The sequence below is a fragment of the Nansenia antarctica genome, assembly GCF_963989245.1.
Source record: "Nansenia antarctica genome assembly, chromosome: 8".
Lineage (NCBI taxonomy): Eukaryota > Metazoa > Chordata > Actinopteri > Argentiniformes > Microstomatidae > Nansenia > Nansenia antarctica.
The window spans coordinates 28,087,968-28,105,979 of NC_137678.1; the positions used below are offsets into that span (position 1 = coordinate 28,087,968).

General features: G+C 44.7%; 1 protein-coding gene across 1 annotated transcript in view; it reads right to left on the reverse strand.

Annotated features, from left to right (window-relative positions):
- Positions 1-281: 281 nt before the first annotated feature.
- dhx57 (DEAH (Asp-Glu-Ala-Asp/His) box polypeptide 57) overlaps positions 282-18,012 on the reverse strand; it is a gene marked incomplete at its 5' end in the record, with an annotated part of 27,668 nt that continues 9,937 nt past the window's right edge. The window contains 13 exons of the mRNA XM_080537944.1: positions 282-987; positions 1,302-1,502; positions 1,842-1,976; positions 2,386-2,460; positions 3,166-3,303; positions 3,497-3,580; positions 4,136-4,231; positions 4,815-5,091; positions 6,160-6,360; positions 8,492-8,665; positions 9,045-9,141; positions 12,245-12,361; positions 12,841-13,067. Coding sequence (XP_080394070.1) covers positions 844-987; positions 1,302-1,502; positions 1,842-1,976; positions 2,386-2,460; positions 3,166-3,303; positions 3,497-3,580; positions 4,136-4,231; positions 4,815-5,091; positions 6,160-6,360; positions 8,492-8,665; positions 9,045-9,141; positions 12,245-12,361; positions 12,841-13,067 — 1,966 coding nt within the window. The 3' untranslated portion in view covers positions 282-843. The remainder of the gene's footprint in view (positions 988-1,301; positions 1,503-1,841; positions 1,977-2,385; positions 2,461-3,165; positions 3,304-3,496; positions 3,581-4,135; positions 4,232-4,814; positions 5,092-6,159; positions 6,361-8,491; positions 8,666-9,044; positions 9,142-12,244; positions 12,362-12,840; positions 13,068-18,012) is intronic.

Here is an 18,012-nt window from a genome sequence, read left to right on the forward strand (position 1 = left end):
ACCTAATGGATCAGATTATGTGAAACACTCAATTTTGACCAAAATGGAGATAGAACCTTATAATTCTAACGTCACGAATTGTTGAAGTCTGAAGAATCGCAGGACGGTTTAGTCACATAAATGATGATCAAATGCTCCAGTCCCAGTTGTGTTTTGTCTTTTTATTTTCGGTCAGTGTAATATTTATCAGACAAAAGTGTCACTTATGTTGATAAGACATTATTTTTATAAATTCTTTGGCAACTCCTTACCAAATCAACTACATTTCATGAGCCCTTTCAATAGTGATGGCATGGTTTACACAATGTATTAATAATATCATCATTTTCATACATTCTATATAAATGTACAGAAACAAAAAAAAGACATGCAGGGAGCTCTTGGAGCTCTATAACCTCTCATAGTTAGTCATGCATTATCTACATCTAAACGCACACAAAACCATAAGAAAAGTGCAATCAATTTCCAATCCAATCCAATATGGACTCAAATGCTATTTTTCCAGTTGTGTGCGAGTACACACAACTCATAATAAAAATGCAACTTGAGCTTCCTAGAAATACAGGAAATGGCAAAGATATATACAAACAGCCAAATAAAATTTGGCATTTCTGATACATTTAAACAATCAATTCTGTGCCAAATGTATTGCACATAGTATGACAGAGGAAATGACATTTGTGTTTGCTTGCTCGGTAGCACGTTAAGACCTTAGCATATACATTTGTTGAACAAGGTGTTTTTCTACAGTACATGGCGTGGGTTTGGGGGTTATTTTGACCACTGTGTGGTAAATGAGCCTATCAGGCATTGTGGTGAAGGAGGAGTCTATCGGGGGTGGTTCTACTGGGTGGAGATGAGCCTGACGATCATGTGGATGATGCGGGACCCGCGGGGGCAGCTGCAGAGGTCCATGCTGGGGCTCCTGATCTTGTCCTCCAGGAGCTGGTCCAGTTCCCAGCGCAGCTCCCTCACCAACTCTGCCACCTGAACGAACGAGCGAACAAACGAACGAACACATACACATACACACACACAGACACAGACACAGACACAGACACACACACACACACACACACACACACACACACACACACACACACACACACGCAGACACACACAGACAGACAGACAGACGCACGCATACACACAGAGACAGAGAGACACGCACACACACACACACACACACACACACACACACAGTGTTCTCATAAACTGGTACCTTTATGTTAAATCTTCATCACGCTCCACCAAGCTAACACGCTGCTCCACCAGTGATTATAACAACATTCCAGTCTGACCTGGTGTGAGGCGGCAGCGAATCGGATCCAACCGTCATCCAGGGAGATGACAAAGTCTCCCTTCTGCAGCTCCACGTTGACCTGCCCCCCTCCGAACAGCACCAGGGCGTACACAGACACCATGCTGCAGTCCCTGATGAACACCCTGCTGGTCTTCACCTTCTCGTGGTACACCAGGTAGGGGCTGTCGTAGTGACGCACCTGAGGGGATGTACGTGGACCATCGACACACAGACAGACACAGACAGACACAGACACACACACACACACACACACACAGTCAAGCCCAACTGTTGTTGCAGGACCACTGCTAGTGTTGGATTTACAAGAGTAGACAGTAAAACCCCCAAATCTATTAATCTTTATATAAGTGGTGGTTTTTCGGCTTTCCATTACTGTATTCATCTTAGAATAGTTCCTCCTGTGTTCATGTTGTGGTTGGGTCATAGTGTCAGCAGGTGTTAGTGTAGCCGCTTCCTAATGTGTGTGTATTGTAGTAAAGGAGGGAAGGAGTAAACCAGACAGAAATGGGAGCCTTACCGTGTAGTTGACGGAGGAGGGGTGGACATGGACAGCGCCGTCGTTCTTGGTCATGAAGCGCAGCTCGTCAGCTTTGGGCTGCATCTTTACTGCTCCTTTACTGGTCTGCTTGTACTTCCCCATAGGAGACCTCACCTGGTGGGCACAGGTAAACACTGGTACTTAGCACAGGTAAACACAGGTACTTAGAACAGGTAAACACAGCTACTTATCACAGGTAAACACAGGTACTTAGCACAGGTAAACACAGCTACTTATCACAGGTAAACACAGGTACTTAGCATAGATAAACAGCCCTTAAGCACCGGTAAACTTAAACCCCTTCTGGCATTTAGCTCATGTGTGAACGGCGAAAATCACTGGCGGACCCGGGTTGGGATTCCATGTAATTTACAGGGTACTGTGTGTGAAAGGGGCTATAGCCACTTAGCATCGGTAAACAGGGTGCAACGGGACAGAGGAGTGTCGATAGAGCAACTGACTGTAGCTATGGAAGGTACCGACTGAGCCTACAGGTCATGACTGGGAATGGGTAAATGCTCACCTGGACCACATTGGGGTAGAGGGCAGCGCAGAGCATAGCAGACATCAGCTTGATGTTGTCAGAGTTGAGGTTGGCCTGAGGGGGACAGGAAGGGACAGGGTCATTAACTTACTGTACCTCAGCATGGTGTTAGAATAAAAACAGATCCGGTTCTGTTGTCGACTGCCCCAAGAAAGAGGAGAGAAGTTCTCTGTTGCACACTTGGTATTTATTGAAAATTATGGCCTTGATTATAATGGTCTAAAACTATGAATTGAGTGTTGTCTTGTGTTTGACGTGAGAGCTGAGAAAGGAGTATCCTGCTGCACCTGGCTTGAAGGCCAAACAGAACAGTCCCAGACAGACAGTAACTCTCTAATACCTTATAATTGGTCTTGTGTAGGGTACCATACTGATAACGTGCCTATTAAAAAAGGAAAACTGATAAGATATCTAACTAACTGGTGCTAGAAGAATGAACAATAAAACCTTTGAAAGAAAGATATATCCTAACAATGGAGATTTCTATACAGTACACAGATGTATTACGATACAGACAGCACAGCATCTATGTGGTCATATGTATTGGTGAGACTCCCAGTGTGTGTGTGTGTGTGTGTGTATGTGTGAGAGACTCCCAGTGTGTGTGTGTGTGTGTGTGTGTGTGCGTGCGTGTGTGTTTGTGTGTGTGTGTGTGTGTGTATATATGGTAATATTTATTGGTGAGACTCCCAGTGTGTGTGTGTGTGTGTGTGTGTGTGTGTGTGTGTGTGTGTGTGTGTGTGTGTGCGTGTGTGTTACCTCGGGGCCCGTGGCCTGCAGGATGCCGTCGGTCCCCCTCTCCCCCATCCTCTCTATGACCCGGGCCTTCAGACCCTCCTTCACAAAGCCGATGTCCGACAGCAGCTCCGCAAACTGTCTCTTCAGGCTGGCGATCTCCTGCACCGCGTCACACACACACACAGAAAACCTTCTTCAATACTGACAAATTGACAGTGTATCACCTGAAGAACAGTAGGGGACCATTGCTCTAGGGTGTAAAAAGAGAGAGAGAGAGAGAAAGAAAGAGAGAGAGAGAGAGAGAAAGAGTAGGCTATAGGTTCCTACAGAACCCAGATGGCGGTGGCTGTACCTGTAAGCCCCTAGAAGACAGGAAGTTCTCTCTGCAGTACTGGTACCCAGCCTGGTTCCCGTTCTTGGTGGCTCCACACCAGCCCTAAGCATGAGCCACAAACAACAACACCAGTCAAGCATTCCTCCATTCATAGACCATAGAGAAGACCACCAGCATCTCTGGCTAGGCCCTGTAGCAAGGCCATGGTTGTGTCCTGTAGCCAAGCTCTGTAGCAAGGCCATGGTTGTGTCCTGTAGCCAAGCTCTGTAGCAAGGCCATGGTTGTGTCCTGTAGCCAAGCTCTGTAGCAAGGCCATGGTTGTGTCCTGTAGCCAAGCTCTGTAGCAAGGCCATGGTTGTGTCGTATAGCTAGGCTTTTAGAAAGGCCATGGTTGTGTCGTATAGCTAGGCTTTTAGCAAGGCCATGGTTGTGTTGTATAGCTAAGCTCTGTAGCTAGGCCTGGTTGTGTCGTATAGCTAGGCTTTTAGCAAGACCATGGTTGTGTCGTATAGCTAGGCTTTTAGCAAGGCCATGGTTGTGTCGTATAGCTAGGCTTTTAGCAGGGCCATGGTTGTGTCCTGTAGCTAGGCTTTTAGCAAGGCCATGGTTGTGTCCTGTAGCTAGGCTCTGTAGCAAGGCCATGGTAGCCATAGCTACCTTGTAGGCCTGCAGCAGGGCGAGGTGGTCACTGTTGGCCAGAGCGTAACTCAGCTTCTTCTCATTAGCCTCCTCCCTCTTGTCCCACGGTGACACCTGGACACAGGAAGAAGAGACAGCGGGAGGACAGGAAGAGGGGGAGAGAGGAGAGAGGGAAAGAGGGAGAGAGGGAGAGAGACTTGCATGTCAAAATGTAATTCAGAGGAAATCATGCCTTTCTGGTCATTCTTATTTGTGCCGTGTCTTTTTAGCGGTCCCTTTATAGTTCCTGGTTTGCCGCCATCTCAGCTAATAGGTAATAAAAACAAAGGCGGAACAGAAGTAGGGGAGGACATTATCACTATCACAGGAGGAGTGAACCAGTCCTCTCATGGACACATAAATCAACAATGACAGGACTCAGCGGAAAATATAGAGAACAATGTCTCTGGTTAAGTTTCAATCAATCAATCAATCACAACGTCTTCTTAAAAAGCAGGCTTGCTTCATTCTGTCCGGTCCGTGTTCCTATCCTACCCTCGTCTCCAGCAGCCCTAATATAAGACGGTCTTTAGTCTCCGCTCGTAAACACATGTTAACACACAGACACAGACACACACTCTCACACACACACACACACACACACACACACACACACACACACACACACACACACACACACACACACACAGAGCCTTACGAAGGGAGACTTGAAGGCCAGGCTGGCGGCGATGGTGAGGGCCGGGTCCAGGCAGCGGAAGATGGCGCCGAACAGCATGAGCTTGCCGATGCGCACGTCCACGGGCAGGCAGGCCAGATGGTAGCCCAGGGGGGTGAGCTTCTCGTCGGACGTCAGAGCGCCCAGGTCCTGCAGGCGCTGCTTGGCCGCTTCCAGGCTGCCCATCTCGGGGGGCTCGATGAGCCGCGTGAACACGGACTCTAACGTGCGCTCGGCGAAGAGGTCCAGGATCTTTATCCTGGGAGAGGGAGAGATACATATTACCAGGGTTCCCCACACCTTCTGAAACATCAAATTCAAGCACCTTTCAAGTACTTTCAAGACTCAATTCCCTCAAATTCAAGGACCCAACACGGCATAGTTTGAGACAGATCTAGATGAGAATTTATATAATAGGAACTATCCGCTCACAACAATTAAAAAGAGAGGCTTGAATGTGTGAACACTAGATGGTGACCTCTTGCCTTCTCTACCACAGCACAGCAAAACAATATATTGTGAAATATGTGTAAAGTTAAGCAATACAGAGACGTATTTACTACTTGACGAGCTAAGTAAAACATTTTTGAATATATATATAATTTTTTTTAGAGAGAGAAAGAGAGGGGAATTCAAGGACTTTCAATGACCCATGTCTATTTTCAAAAACTTTTAAGACCTCAATTTTTTTCCCGCAAATTCCAAACTTTCAAGGACCCGTGGGAACCCTGTATTAGGTATTCGTCAAGTGTTTTGTGAATATGCCGACGTCGTCTCGTTGAAAACGGGGACGTCCAAGTTTCGCCAAGATTCGCCTGTCTGCACACAGCTGTTTTTGTCTCATCTTGAACACTGCTATAGCCTTGTCTGATCTATTCTGATCCTGGGCCTAGCCAGCTTGTATACAGGAGGACTCTGCCTCTCAGGCAGCTGACATTTACATTGACATTTTTGGGGTTTAGCAGACGCCTTTGTCCAAAACGACTTACAATCAATACATTCGACTATCCGCCAGTTATAGCGGGAACAAGTAATCTATGCTCAAGCCATGCCATAATCTATGCTCAAGGCACCATTGGCAGTCGTCGTGCTCGAAGAAGGATGATTTTGTTTTGATTAAATGTTTTATTAAGACACAGGGTAAACAGTACAGGGGGGGTAGTAGATGTCTCAGGACGGACAGTTAAGGTGTAGCCTGAAGAGACGGGTCTTCAGTCTCCAGAAGATGAGGGGTAACTGCAGTTCTGACAGCAGCTGCTGCTCTGGTCCTATCCTGGTTCAAGCCCAGGTCTGGCCAGGTTTTATCTCTGGTTCTAAGCCTGCTTACCTGAGGCAGAGCTGCTCCAGGGGGACTCTCTGGATCTCAGGGAGCTGCTGCTCCGTCAGCTGGTGCTGGAAGCAGTGGCTGGTGAAGAGGTGGAAGCAGACCCCCGAGGCCACGCGGCCCGCCCGGCCCCTCCGCTGCAGCGCGTTGGCCCGGGACACCCAGGAGTCCTCCAGACTCTCCATGCTCTTAGACGCATCGTACCTGGACAGACCATCCAGAGATACATTAGATACATTATATATGCACATACCTGAGCAGACCATCCATAGACACAATTATATACACACATACACACACATACCTGGCCAGACCATCCATAGATACAATTAGATACATTATATACACACATACGTGAGCAGACCATCCATAGATACAATTAGATACATTATATACACACACACACATACCTGACAAGACCATCCATAGATGCAATTAGATACATTATATACTAGGGCTGCACGATTTGGGGGAAAAATCGACAGATATATGGACAGATATTGCGATTGCGATTTAATTTGCGAGTATTTGTTTTTAAAATAGCAACAAAAAAAAATGGAAAAAAAAGAGGAAGTTTTTGTAAAGTGTGGCCATATCTCCGGCTAGGAAGGTCGTATCAACGTGCAGTTTGTTTGTACGTCTTCAGGGGACTTAGAGGCTCCCTCCTCTAGCACCCCCACAGCCCGAGCTACGAGTGAAAGAACTAAACTTACATTGGGTTGCTTTAAAGTTGGGTTGCTTTAAAGTTGGGTTGCTTTAAAGTTGGGTTGCTTTAAAATCAAGCTTCAGATTAAAACATGTGATGGAGCATTACTAACCTGACTCAGGTGGTTTGTTTCACACAACCATCTAGGAAAGCTTAATTGGAAGCTGTTTGGAAAAGGGCAGGTACTTTCAAAAAATACTTGGCAGGTGATTGGATGAATCTGTCTATCACCTATTTTCAGAGAGCATTACCACATGATACCATCAAACTATTAACTGCTCTAATTCTAATGCAAGGATGAGAACTTAAAAGATATGAATTGGGACAACATATTTATTTATGGGTTTTTTAAACAGCAACACCATTTTGTTTCTCTCAACAAGTGTATTTTTTTTTTAACAATTCCAATATCAAAATAAAATAGGACCTTTCTACAAACAAGGTTATTCAATTATGGCTCAGGAGCAGCATCTAAATATTGCACATACTGCAATCAAGTTAAATAAAGTGATAATAAAAATGTCCAGTAAAAAATAATAGGTCCTTTCTGTATAGATAGATAGATAAATAGATAAAGCAGGAAAAGTATACCGTTTGCTGGCAACTCTTCAACTCGTCGTAATGTATGAAGTGCACGGCTCGACCGCAGATCGGTTGTAGTACTTTTATCCAGCGTTTGGATTAGTTTTTTAAACCCTTCGTTGCTCACAGTGTTAATAAACACCATGTCTTTAGCGAGGTAATGCTTGATGGAATTGGTTATTTCACGGTGCCTTCGTGAGCCCTTTTCATACGGTGTAACAGCCGCAAACGACTCTAAAACTCTAGTTTGCTTAACGTTAGACCGGGCTACGGGACTTTCACTCAACACTCCTTTTCTGACCGTACACTCGTCATAGAGCTGCCTGTGGTACTTTTTCAAGTGCTGATACAGGTTTGTGGTGTTGCCTCTGGATGGAGCGACTGTTCCACGACAGGTCGTGCACAACACCTGTTTTTGTTGCACATCAGTCGTCCTAAACCCGAAATACTTACAACAGAAGTGCTGCTTTTCTTCGGGACTAAATCGTCCAACGTTGCTTCTGGTTCTGCTGAAGCCATTTATCCACCATGAATGTTGCTAGCTACCGAAACGTGGGCGTTTCACGTGCGATGTTGTTGTTGTGCGTGTGCGTTCATTGACATTGACGTTCATTGGCGTTGACGTTCATTGACGTTGACGTTCATTGACGTTGACGTTCATTGACGTTGACGTTCATTGACATTGACGTTCATTGACCTTGACGTTCATTGACGTTGAATCCGACGCGCTGTATGACGTATCCCAAATCGCAGGCAAATCGCAGGCTTTGCGATTAGCTAATCGCATCATTTCAAATCGTGATTTCGATTTAAAATCGATTAATCGTGCAGCCCTATTATATACACACACACACACATACCTGACAAGACCATCCATAGATGCAATTAGATACATTATATACACATATATAATATATATATATACACACACACACACACACACACACTCTTATTGCATTTCTGTTATGACAAAAATGACATTATGTGAATCCAATGTGTACGCTGCTAAATGACATTTCTCTACATGACTACATTTCCCAGGGTTACCTCTTCTCCTTCATCTTGCCAGAGTCGACCACGTAGACCACGTCGTCGATGGTGACGGAGGTCTCGGCGATGTTGGTGGAGATGATGATCTTGGTGACGCCCTCCGGGGGCCGGTTGAACACGGCCTGTTGCTCCTCGTTGGACAGGGAGGAGTGGAGGGGGTACACCACGCACCTGGGGGGGGGGGCAACAAGGTTAGGGAGGAGTGGAGGGGGTACACCACGCACCTGGGGGGGGGGGGACAAGGTTAGGGAGGAGTGGAGGGGGTACACCACGCACCTGGGGGGGGGGGGGGGGGGGCAACAAGGTTAGGGAGGAGTGGAGGGGGTACACCACGCACCTGGGGGGGGGGGGGGGCTACAAGGTTAGGGAGGAGTGGAGGGGGTACACCACGCACCTGGGGGGGGGGGGGGGGGGCAACAAGGTTAGGGAGGAGTGGAGGGGGTACACCACGCACCCAGACCGTACCATTTCATCCACGGTAGCTTTAACAGACAGACAGACAGACACCACACACCCCCACACCCACACCGGTCCAGAGGTGGTTCCCTACCTGGCTCTGTTCCTGTTGTTGAACATCCTGTTGGACTGCAGCTGCTCGTACAGCATCTTGATCTCAGCCAGACCCGGCAGGAACACCAGCACCGCGCCTGGACACACACACACACACACACACATCAAACTGTACTGTTAGAACACCTGGACACACACACACACACACACACACACACACACACACTCACACACACACATCAAACTACTGTTAGAACACGCCTGGACACGCACACACACACACACACACACACACACACACACACACACACACACACACCAAACTGTACTGTTAGAACACCTAGACACACACGCACACTAGGGATGGACGGTTTCCAATTATTGAAACCGAAAAACCGTCAGAGAGTAAAACCGGGGTTTTCCGGTTAACCGAAAAATACATAAAAAATAAAATAAAAAAAAGGGATTTTAAAAATAAAATAAATAAAACAATAGAGCGCCAATTTCAAATAATTGAGCCCTACTGCTACAATACACTCATGTCGAACACCATTAAAACACCGTAAGCACAGTCGCAACACATTTAGGCTACTTAGTTTCACAAATATAAGTGGAAAGGCAGACTTTTGTAAGCTACACCATACATGAAAACACATGAACACTTAACACACCAGCTCCGCTGATCCAGGGTGCACGCCTGCACGGAAGATCATCTCTTGGAACAGCGTCTTCATTGAATGAACTGCTTTCTCAATATCTTGGTTCTTAGACAAAGTTTCAGCTGCTGCTCAATGTATTTAAATATTTGAATACTGCTCAATAATCACTGAAATATTAGACTTAGAATTATGCAGTGAACATACTTAAAGCTTTTCATAAAAACCACATGCCGCGAGACTGACTCGTCCTGAACTGTCGTAAGTCAATCAACAAAGAATGCCCCATCAAAATAAAAGTGCCCATGGTAGAGCTGTCAAAATAGAGCTTTCAAAATAAATGTACTAATACAGATAGAGATAAATACAGAACTACCTTTGCGTCACTAAGTGACCGCGTATCTTCTGAGACATGCGTTCTGTCATCACTTTCAGTAGCGCCTTCACACACAGTGGCGCTGTGCACAAACACTCTTGATCCGTATAGCTCTTGTTTTATTATATTGTGGTTTAGTAAATACTGCACTTGGAGTTACATTCAATGCATGATTTGTGCTATAGAACATAAATAAAGTTTGATTGATATCAAATCAAATCACATTTTATTTCTATAGCGCATTTCTCACAAAAGTGACCCAATGCGCTTTACAGAGAGCAGCGAAAATGATCTTATTAAATGTAAGCGAGTAATTGTAAAAAACCTTTCCTATCTACCAATAACTGAAGGCAACTATCTTTCCCATAGAGTGATTCGTTACCCTTAAATATAATCCCAATTAGATATTAATCCTCAGTTATTCTTCACAACTGACTAAACCTCTCACTCATTGCGCGGCAGATTCAGACTGTATCATTGTTATTTTCACACACGACAAACATGTGACATGTTCCAGTTTTATTCTTATTCTATTTTATTCTTCTAAAAAAAAAAAAAAAAATCCGGTTTCAGACCGTTTCTATTTTTATAAACCCCGGTTTTCGGTTTAACCGAAAAACCGTCCATCCCTAACGCACACACACATCAAACTGTACTGTTAGAACATGCCTGGACACACACACACACACACACACCAGGGTTTCCGTTAGAAAAAATTGCCGCCGGACATCGTGTCCGGGAAGATTTCGATTTACCGGACAAACGTGATATATTCCGGTCATCTGATTAAAATATAATAAAAACATTTTTTTTCAAAATCATATTTTTTTTTCTCCAAATCTAATATAGCTGTTTGTCGCGGTGATTACTGTTGTGTAGCGGCCTATATATGCCATTTAATGTCTATTTCTCATCCGATACGATTAGATGCGAGCTATATAATATATAATAATATAACATGATTCGCATGCGCGCTATGCCATTATGTCCAGCGCTGAACGGGCGCCTCACTGGGAACTGAACAGACAGCATCGATCAATGAACGGACTCCACATTACGTTAACTGAAGTTTGTTAAATTGTTTGGGATTAATGTGAGTTTTCTATTTTCTCTTTCCAGTTTTACCCTTTTTTTTAATCAATAAAACAACGTCATTTCTATAACCAGGGGGGTATTCCATCAACATCGCTAAAAGAAAATCCAGGTTTAGTCTGACAAAGTCTCGCGAGGGTTCCTAAAAATATACAGGCATATTCCGATAAATCTCGCGAGAGTTATCAAAAATAAGCCAGGATTTTCCTTTAGCGACGTTGATGGAATACCCCCCAGGTCTCACTGGTTGGGAAGGCATTTCGTTTAGCTGCCTGTCAAATCATACTTAATCGGACTCGGGAGTATGACAATGAGGAGAACATAACTGTTTTTGTATGTCGTCCTGAAGACCGGCTGTTAGATCATATCGCTGAAGTTTGTCTCCATAGTGTAAATGTTGTCCGTTTCGTTTGTTATCCGCTCCGCTTTGGGACACCATTTTCAGCTGAGCACCAAACACACACACACAACACTGCCCGAGAGAGAAGGACCCGCCCCCTTTAGTTAGCCTATAGGCTATAGGCTAACTAAAGGGGGCGGGTCCTTCTCTCTCGGGCAGGCTAACTAAACGGGGCGGGTCCTTCTCTCTCGGGCAGGCTAACTAAAGGGGGCGGGTCCTTCTCTCTCGGGCAGTGTTGTGCGTGTATGAGTGTGTGTGTGTTTGGTGCTCAGCTGAAAATGGTGGCCCGAAGCCAAATTGTGCTTAGAGGGAATTATTTTCACCGGACATTATGTCCAACGAGTTTTCAATTTGTCGGACTTCAACACATTTTACCGGACAAAGACCGGTAATTACCGGTTAACGGAAACCCTGACACACACACACACACACCAAACTGTACTGTTGGAACACGCCTGGACACACACACACACCCCAAACTGTACTGTTGGAACACGCCTGGACACACACACACACACACACACACACACACCCCAAACTGTACTGTTAGAACACCAGCACTGCGCCTGGACAGACACACACACACACACACACACACACACACACACACACACACACCAAACTGTACTGTGCTGTGCTGTTCAGAAGACAACAGAGGGGAGCGGTGGGAGGCGACTATTAGGGCAAAGTGTCGCTTCCCTGTTTGTGTGTCTGACCTGGGGGGTAGCCGTGGTCTCCATCCACGATATACTCCAGAACGCTCTCCACCAGGTCCATGTTGATCTTGTCCAGATCCATGGCAGAGATGGTCTTCAGCACCTGCTTCTTTACGTCTTTATTGCAACAGAAACAAAACGGGGAAAAAAACTTCAACTTTCTCAGAAACAAACGAACAAATAGACAAGACAGAACACAGCGTGGTTTGGATCAGGGGTGTAGGGGGACCCAGACCACTGATCTGGTATAGACCTGTAGACCACTGGACCAGAACTGGGCTCACATAGCATGTGTTGCTATTCAGCTGCCCTTGATTGAGCATGCCTCAACCAACGCAACCAATGTAATGTGTCTTATTATGCACCCATCTGATATCAGGCAACCTTTATTCGACGCTAAGGAGACAGAGGCTATTTGGATTTGACCTCCAGTCTGGTGTGTGTGTGTGTGTGTGTGAGCATGTGTGTGTATGCGTGTGTGTGTGTGTGTGTGTGTGTGTGTGTGTGTCTGTGTGTCTGTGTGTGTGTGTGTGTGTGTGTGTGTGTGTGTGTGTGTGTGTGTGTGTGTGTGGACCAGAGAGACTGAGACACCGTACCTGTGTACCTGATGCAGAGCTCTGCCAGGCCCAGCTGCTGGTCAGGGATGGAGTCCTTGATGACATCCTTCTTCTGGAAGGACATGTAGTTCCACATGTCGTCTCCCAGCTGGTCCACCACCGGGTCTTTGGCCCCGCCTCCCCGGCCCCCCCGGCCGCCCCCCGACGAGGAGTTCTGTTTCCCCCCGCCCGAGCGCATGTAGGGGCTGCCGTCCTCGATCACGTACCTGAGGGAGGGAGGGAGAGGACGCACAGGTCACACACAGACCTACCATCAACCACCAGGACTCCTCAGAACCAGAATTGACCTATCGCTAAGCCACGCCCCAAAATAGAAATTGTCCAATCATATCACAGCAAAAGTCACTACAGGCAGAAAACTCGGACAAACAACTCGCTAATATCTGATGGTGAAAAGCTTCTAGACAAAATATTCTTGTCATCTTTAAAAAACATGTCTATTACTTGCTGTGGTAAATCAGAAATCAGAAATTTGCCAACTGAATGTCACTGTCAGTGAAGCATTGTTTGTTTGTCTGAGTTTTCGAAGGGGGCGTGGCTTAGCGATAGGTCCATTGCTTTTATTACATCAATGTACGGATACAAGGAGTAACATTCTTGGGCACAGGTTCATTTAGGCATTGGCATTGCAGTAGAAATACAAAATCAAAAATGAGAAGAAGTAGAAATACAAAAAGTAGAAATACAAGATCCATATCACTCCAGTTCTCCAACAACTACACTGGCTCCCCATTGAATTCTGTATTCATTTTAAGATTCTCCTTCTCACCTTTAAGGCTCTCCATAACCTAGGACCTTCATACCTCTCTAGTCTCAGATCCTCCTCTGCCAACCAACTTGTCATCCCTTCTGCCTGCTTGACTACTATGGGATCTAGAGCAGGGGCGGATTTAGGATTGTAGGAGATGCGGGGCTTAGCCCAGAGGGAGAATATAATGTGCGCGCGGAGCGGGCCGGAAACATTTGCCTTCAACCTTCAACTTACCACCACCTTAAAGCGGACAAAAGGCACTGGAGAACACATACATTCACACCCTTTAATGAAGCAAACTAATTGTGGTGGTTCTGGGCACAGAGGGAGGTCAGCACACGTAGCTCCCCCTGCAGGCCAGAATGTGCCATTGGATAGCAGCTGACCTGTATTACAAAATAGACAGTAAACACCATCATTTATATTTGAATAGAATTACATAATTGATGGGCTGAGGCTAGTTATGTTACAGTATGTATATCAGGGCAGACTCTGTGCTCACCACTTATATTGTATTTAGAGTCTTGTCCTGTGTTATATGACGATATATTACATGTATTGTTGGCCTGTGTATAGTACTGTGAAATCAAATTCCCCCTGGGACATTAAAAAAACATAGTTAGTTAGCGTTACATCTTAGGATAGATTTGAGTCATGTTCTGTATACATACATACTACCATAAGGGCATACTTAATGTGGTTACTCCATGTTTACTAGCTGTAACATTAACGTTACATCATCCTTTTTCACTTGTTACTCAGTCAACCAGAGTGCAGATATCAAAGACTATCAGCCACTTATTCACTTTATTTGTATAAGTATTATCCTTTGTTTGATTTCTTACCATGTACCGTAACAGTACCTTGCTATGTTTCATTTTCATTATAACATAACGTTATGTTATGATAGCCAGCTAGCATTAGCAAACGGGAAAAGTAGTGTCAGTGAGTCAGTCACCTTTCTAATAAGATTCACAAACCTGAAACATCATCTATGTCATCACTGCTGGTGATGTCATTGTTGTCAGCTGCTGATACTGCTGCTGCAACAGTCGCTTGTTTTGTTGAAAAAAACTTTCGGATATCCATCCTTACAATTTTGCAAGTCAGGCACTGATTGAGATCACTTCTTCTTCAGGGCAGGGCAGGCTACGCAGTACGCAGGCTAATGTCGGGCAGCTGCTGCCTCTCTGTTGGACTCCGGTACTGCACGTTACTCACGAGTTTTTTATTTTATTTTTTAAGTAAAACATTCGGGGCTTTTCAGAAAACATCCGGGGCTTGAGCCCAAGTAGCCACCCCTTAGCCCCGCCCCTGATCTAGAGCCTTTAGCCGTTCTGCTCCCCGCCTCTGGAACTCTCTGCCACCTAACATTCGTAATATTGACACTCTCCACTTTCAAATCCAGTTTTAAAACACACCTTTTTACAATTTGGTTTGATCTGCTGTATTTTGTTTGTTGTTATATCTGACTTTGCTGTTTTTATCTTACTTTGCTTTGTTGATTTTGTAATGTTTTGATATGTGATTTTAACTATGTCTTGTAAGGTGTCCTTGAGAGCCTTGAAAGGCGCCATAAATAAAATGTATTATTATGATTATTATGATTATTATTAATAATAATAATATAATAAGCAGGATATAAACAATAATCAATAAAGAATAAGCGATTTATAGACAACAATCAACAATAGCTGAATATACAATAGCTGTATATACAATAGCTGTATATACAATAGCGTCAGAGCGTCAATAACAGAATAGGTGATAGCAGCAGAACGCGAGTCAGCATTCTTAATGTAAACAAAATACTTATGGAATACTAGACCCTTGTGTAGCCCTAGACCCTTGTGTAGCCCTAGACCCTTGTGTAGCCCTAGACCCTTGTGTAGCCCTAGACCCTTGTGTAGCCCTAGACCCTTGTGTAGCCCTAGACCCTTGTGTAGCCCTAGACCCTTGTGTAGCCCTAGACCCTTGTGTAGCCCTAGACCCTTGTTAAGCCCTAGACCCTTGTGTAGCCCTAGACCCTTGTTTAGCCCTAGACCCTTGTGTAGCCCTAGACCAGGGGTCGGCAACCCGCGGCTCCGGAGCCGCATGCGTCTCTTTTGCCCATCTTCAGTGGCTCCCTGTGGCTTTGACCACAAATGGAAATTAACAACGATTATTTATTTTTTACGTTGCCGCGGTCTCTCTCCTTGAACTACAACTCCCTGCTTACGCTGTAATGTTGTACGAGGGCCAATAGGACTAGTATTTTGACTGGACCCAACATGAGACTGGATGTGACAGTTTTTTTTCCAAGAGTAGACCTATATCCACAGGGATTGACGAAGTACTGCGGCAGGCAAAGCAAGAAACTATCCACATTGTCTACAACTTTGTGGCTAGATTTATAGACGGACATCGGCGACGAACATCGATGAACGGGAGCTTCCCGGTGAGCGCTATTTGCCTACTTTTAAATGCAAAAAGCGTCTTGTCTTTAGCTCAAACCGTTTCCGAATTATTAACTTCTAAAGAAGGTATGATATTTGGGAGCGCCGGCACTCCTGTGGGTCTGAGAGGGTTTAACTTAAAATAGTGAAAAGAGGACGAGGGAGGCTAGTTTTCAATTGGTACTGGAGTCTACAGTCTGTAGATTTGTCTATTTTTTGGCTGACGATCTCTTGGTTTGCTCACTTCCTCCGGATGAAATTACAAACTTATCCATATTTTTATCCATAAAAGTATCAACCCACTTGTTAAAAGGCACCAGAATACACGAAATTGCATCTACTCTGTTAAAAAAATGTTTTGGGGGAACCCCCCAGACCCCCTTTACGCTATCCTAGTGTTTCACTTTTGTAAAGCACAATACGTTTGCATTCGGTTGTATGCATATGTGCTAAGGCTTATGTATTTGTAGCCTACTATTTTGATAGTAGGCTAATATATAGACACTTACAGCATGTGTTGCCTTCATTATAAGGCTTATATAAGGCTTTACATTTTTTGCGGCTCCAGACAGATTCGTTTTTTTGTCCAATATGGCTCTTTCAACATTTAAGGTTGCCTAGACCCTTGTTAAGCCCTAGACCAGGGGTGGCCAACCAGTCGGAGACTAAGAGCCCAAAAAAATGGTTGGGGTACCAGAAAGAGCCACATCATACATGCAGGCTCACAAAAGCTCTCACTCTCACACACACACACACACAATACATTTCCAATAGGCTATGAGACCAGTGTTGTCATTTCAGCAAAGGCCAAGGTATGGCAAGGTACAGAGTGGGGGGGTTGAGGGGGGGTTGAGGGGGGGTTTCCCCCCCTTGGTGGATTTTTTTAGCCAAATCAGTTGTGCAATAGTCAATTTTGGTGAGTTGTTTCTATACAATTGACTTATATGACATTAAGGTAATGAATAAAGGAGACAACTACAGTATGTAGGTGGTAATCTACATCTTTCCTAGCAGGCAGACTGGTTCAATCTCCTTAGAAACAAAACATTACAGATTTAGCTATTCTCAACTCTAAATTAACTGCACTGTTAAAACACTAGTATTGTGAGACCTCACCTGTGTCCCTGTACTTGTCTCTGCTGCCCTTTGACCAAAAAAGGTCTTTATGTCCATTTTCCTTTTTTTCCTTGGCATATTTTTGTTACAGCTCACCTACTAAAAGTGAGACGATTGACAATATCAAAACATGCTTGCACACACATATAACTTACACACAAGTTAGTTTTACTGGCCCCAATTTGGTACAATTATTACTGAAATTATTGAGAATAGAGACATTGTTGACATACGTAAACTAGCTGTTGTAATCTTTAATGTTCGCTAACTAGCTTGTTAGAGTTAGCTTCACAATCGCGGGTGACGTTAGGTCCGTTTTTTCACTAAAATAACATTAGAACATGTTTGACAGAACATGACATGAACTTGTTCATTAATATATTACATTTGAACCAACAGTTTATGGCTTTTATACAGTTTGTTTAACCCACCTGAATGAACGAGAATCATGGACAAGATTTTAACATTAACGTTACTTGTGGCTTGTTTATTGAGGAACTGATGTCGCTCCACCAGTGTTGCCAGATTGGGCTACTTTTGGTCACACTGGACGGGTGAATTTGGCAGTTTTTAGACTGGTTGGGCTGGAAATGGTCAAATCCCGTCTGGCAACCCTGCGCTCCACTACATCGCCTGGCTGGTGGGGTGAGATGGAGCCGGGAGGATTTTGAGTTACCGTTGTGTGGAGTGGATAAAATCACCAAAATGACACAACGTGATCCAGATTACATTTTCTGGGGATTTTTGTTTTGTTTTGAATCCAGGTATGGCGAGTGCCATAGATTGCCATACCAAAACAATGTCTATCGAGACACAGAGAGTGAGCCACGCACTTTTAATGAATGGATT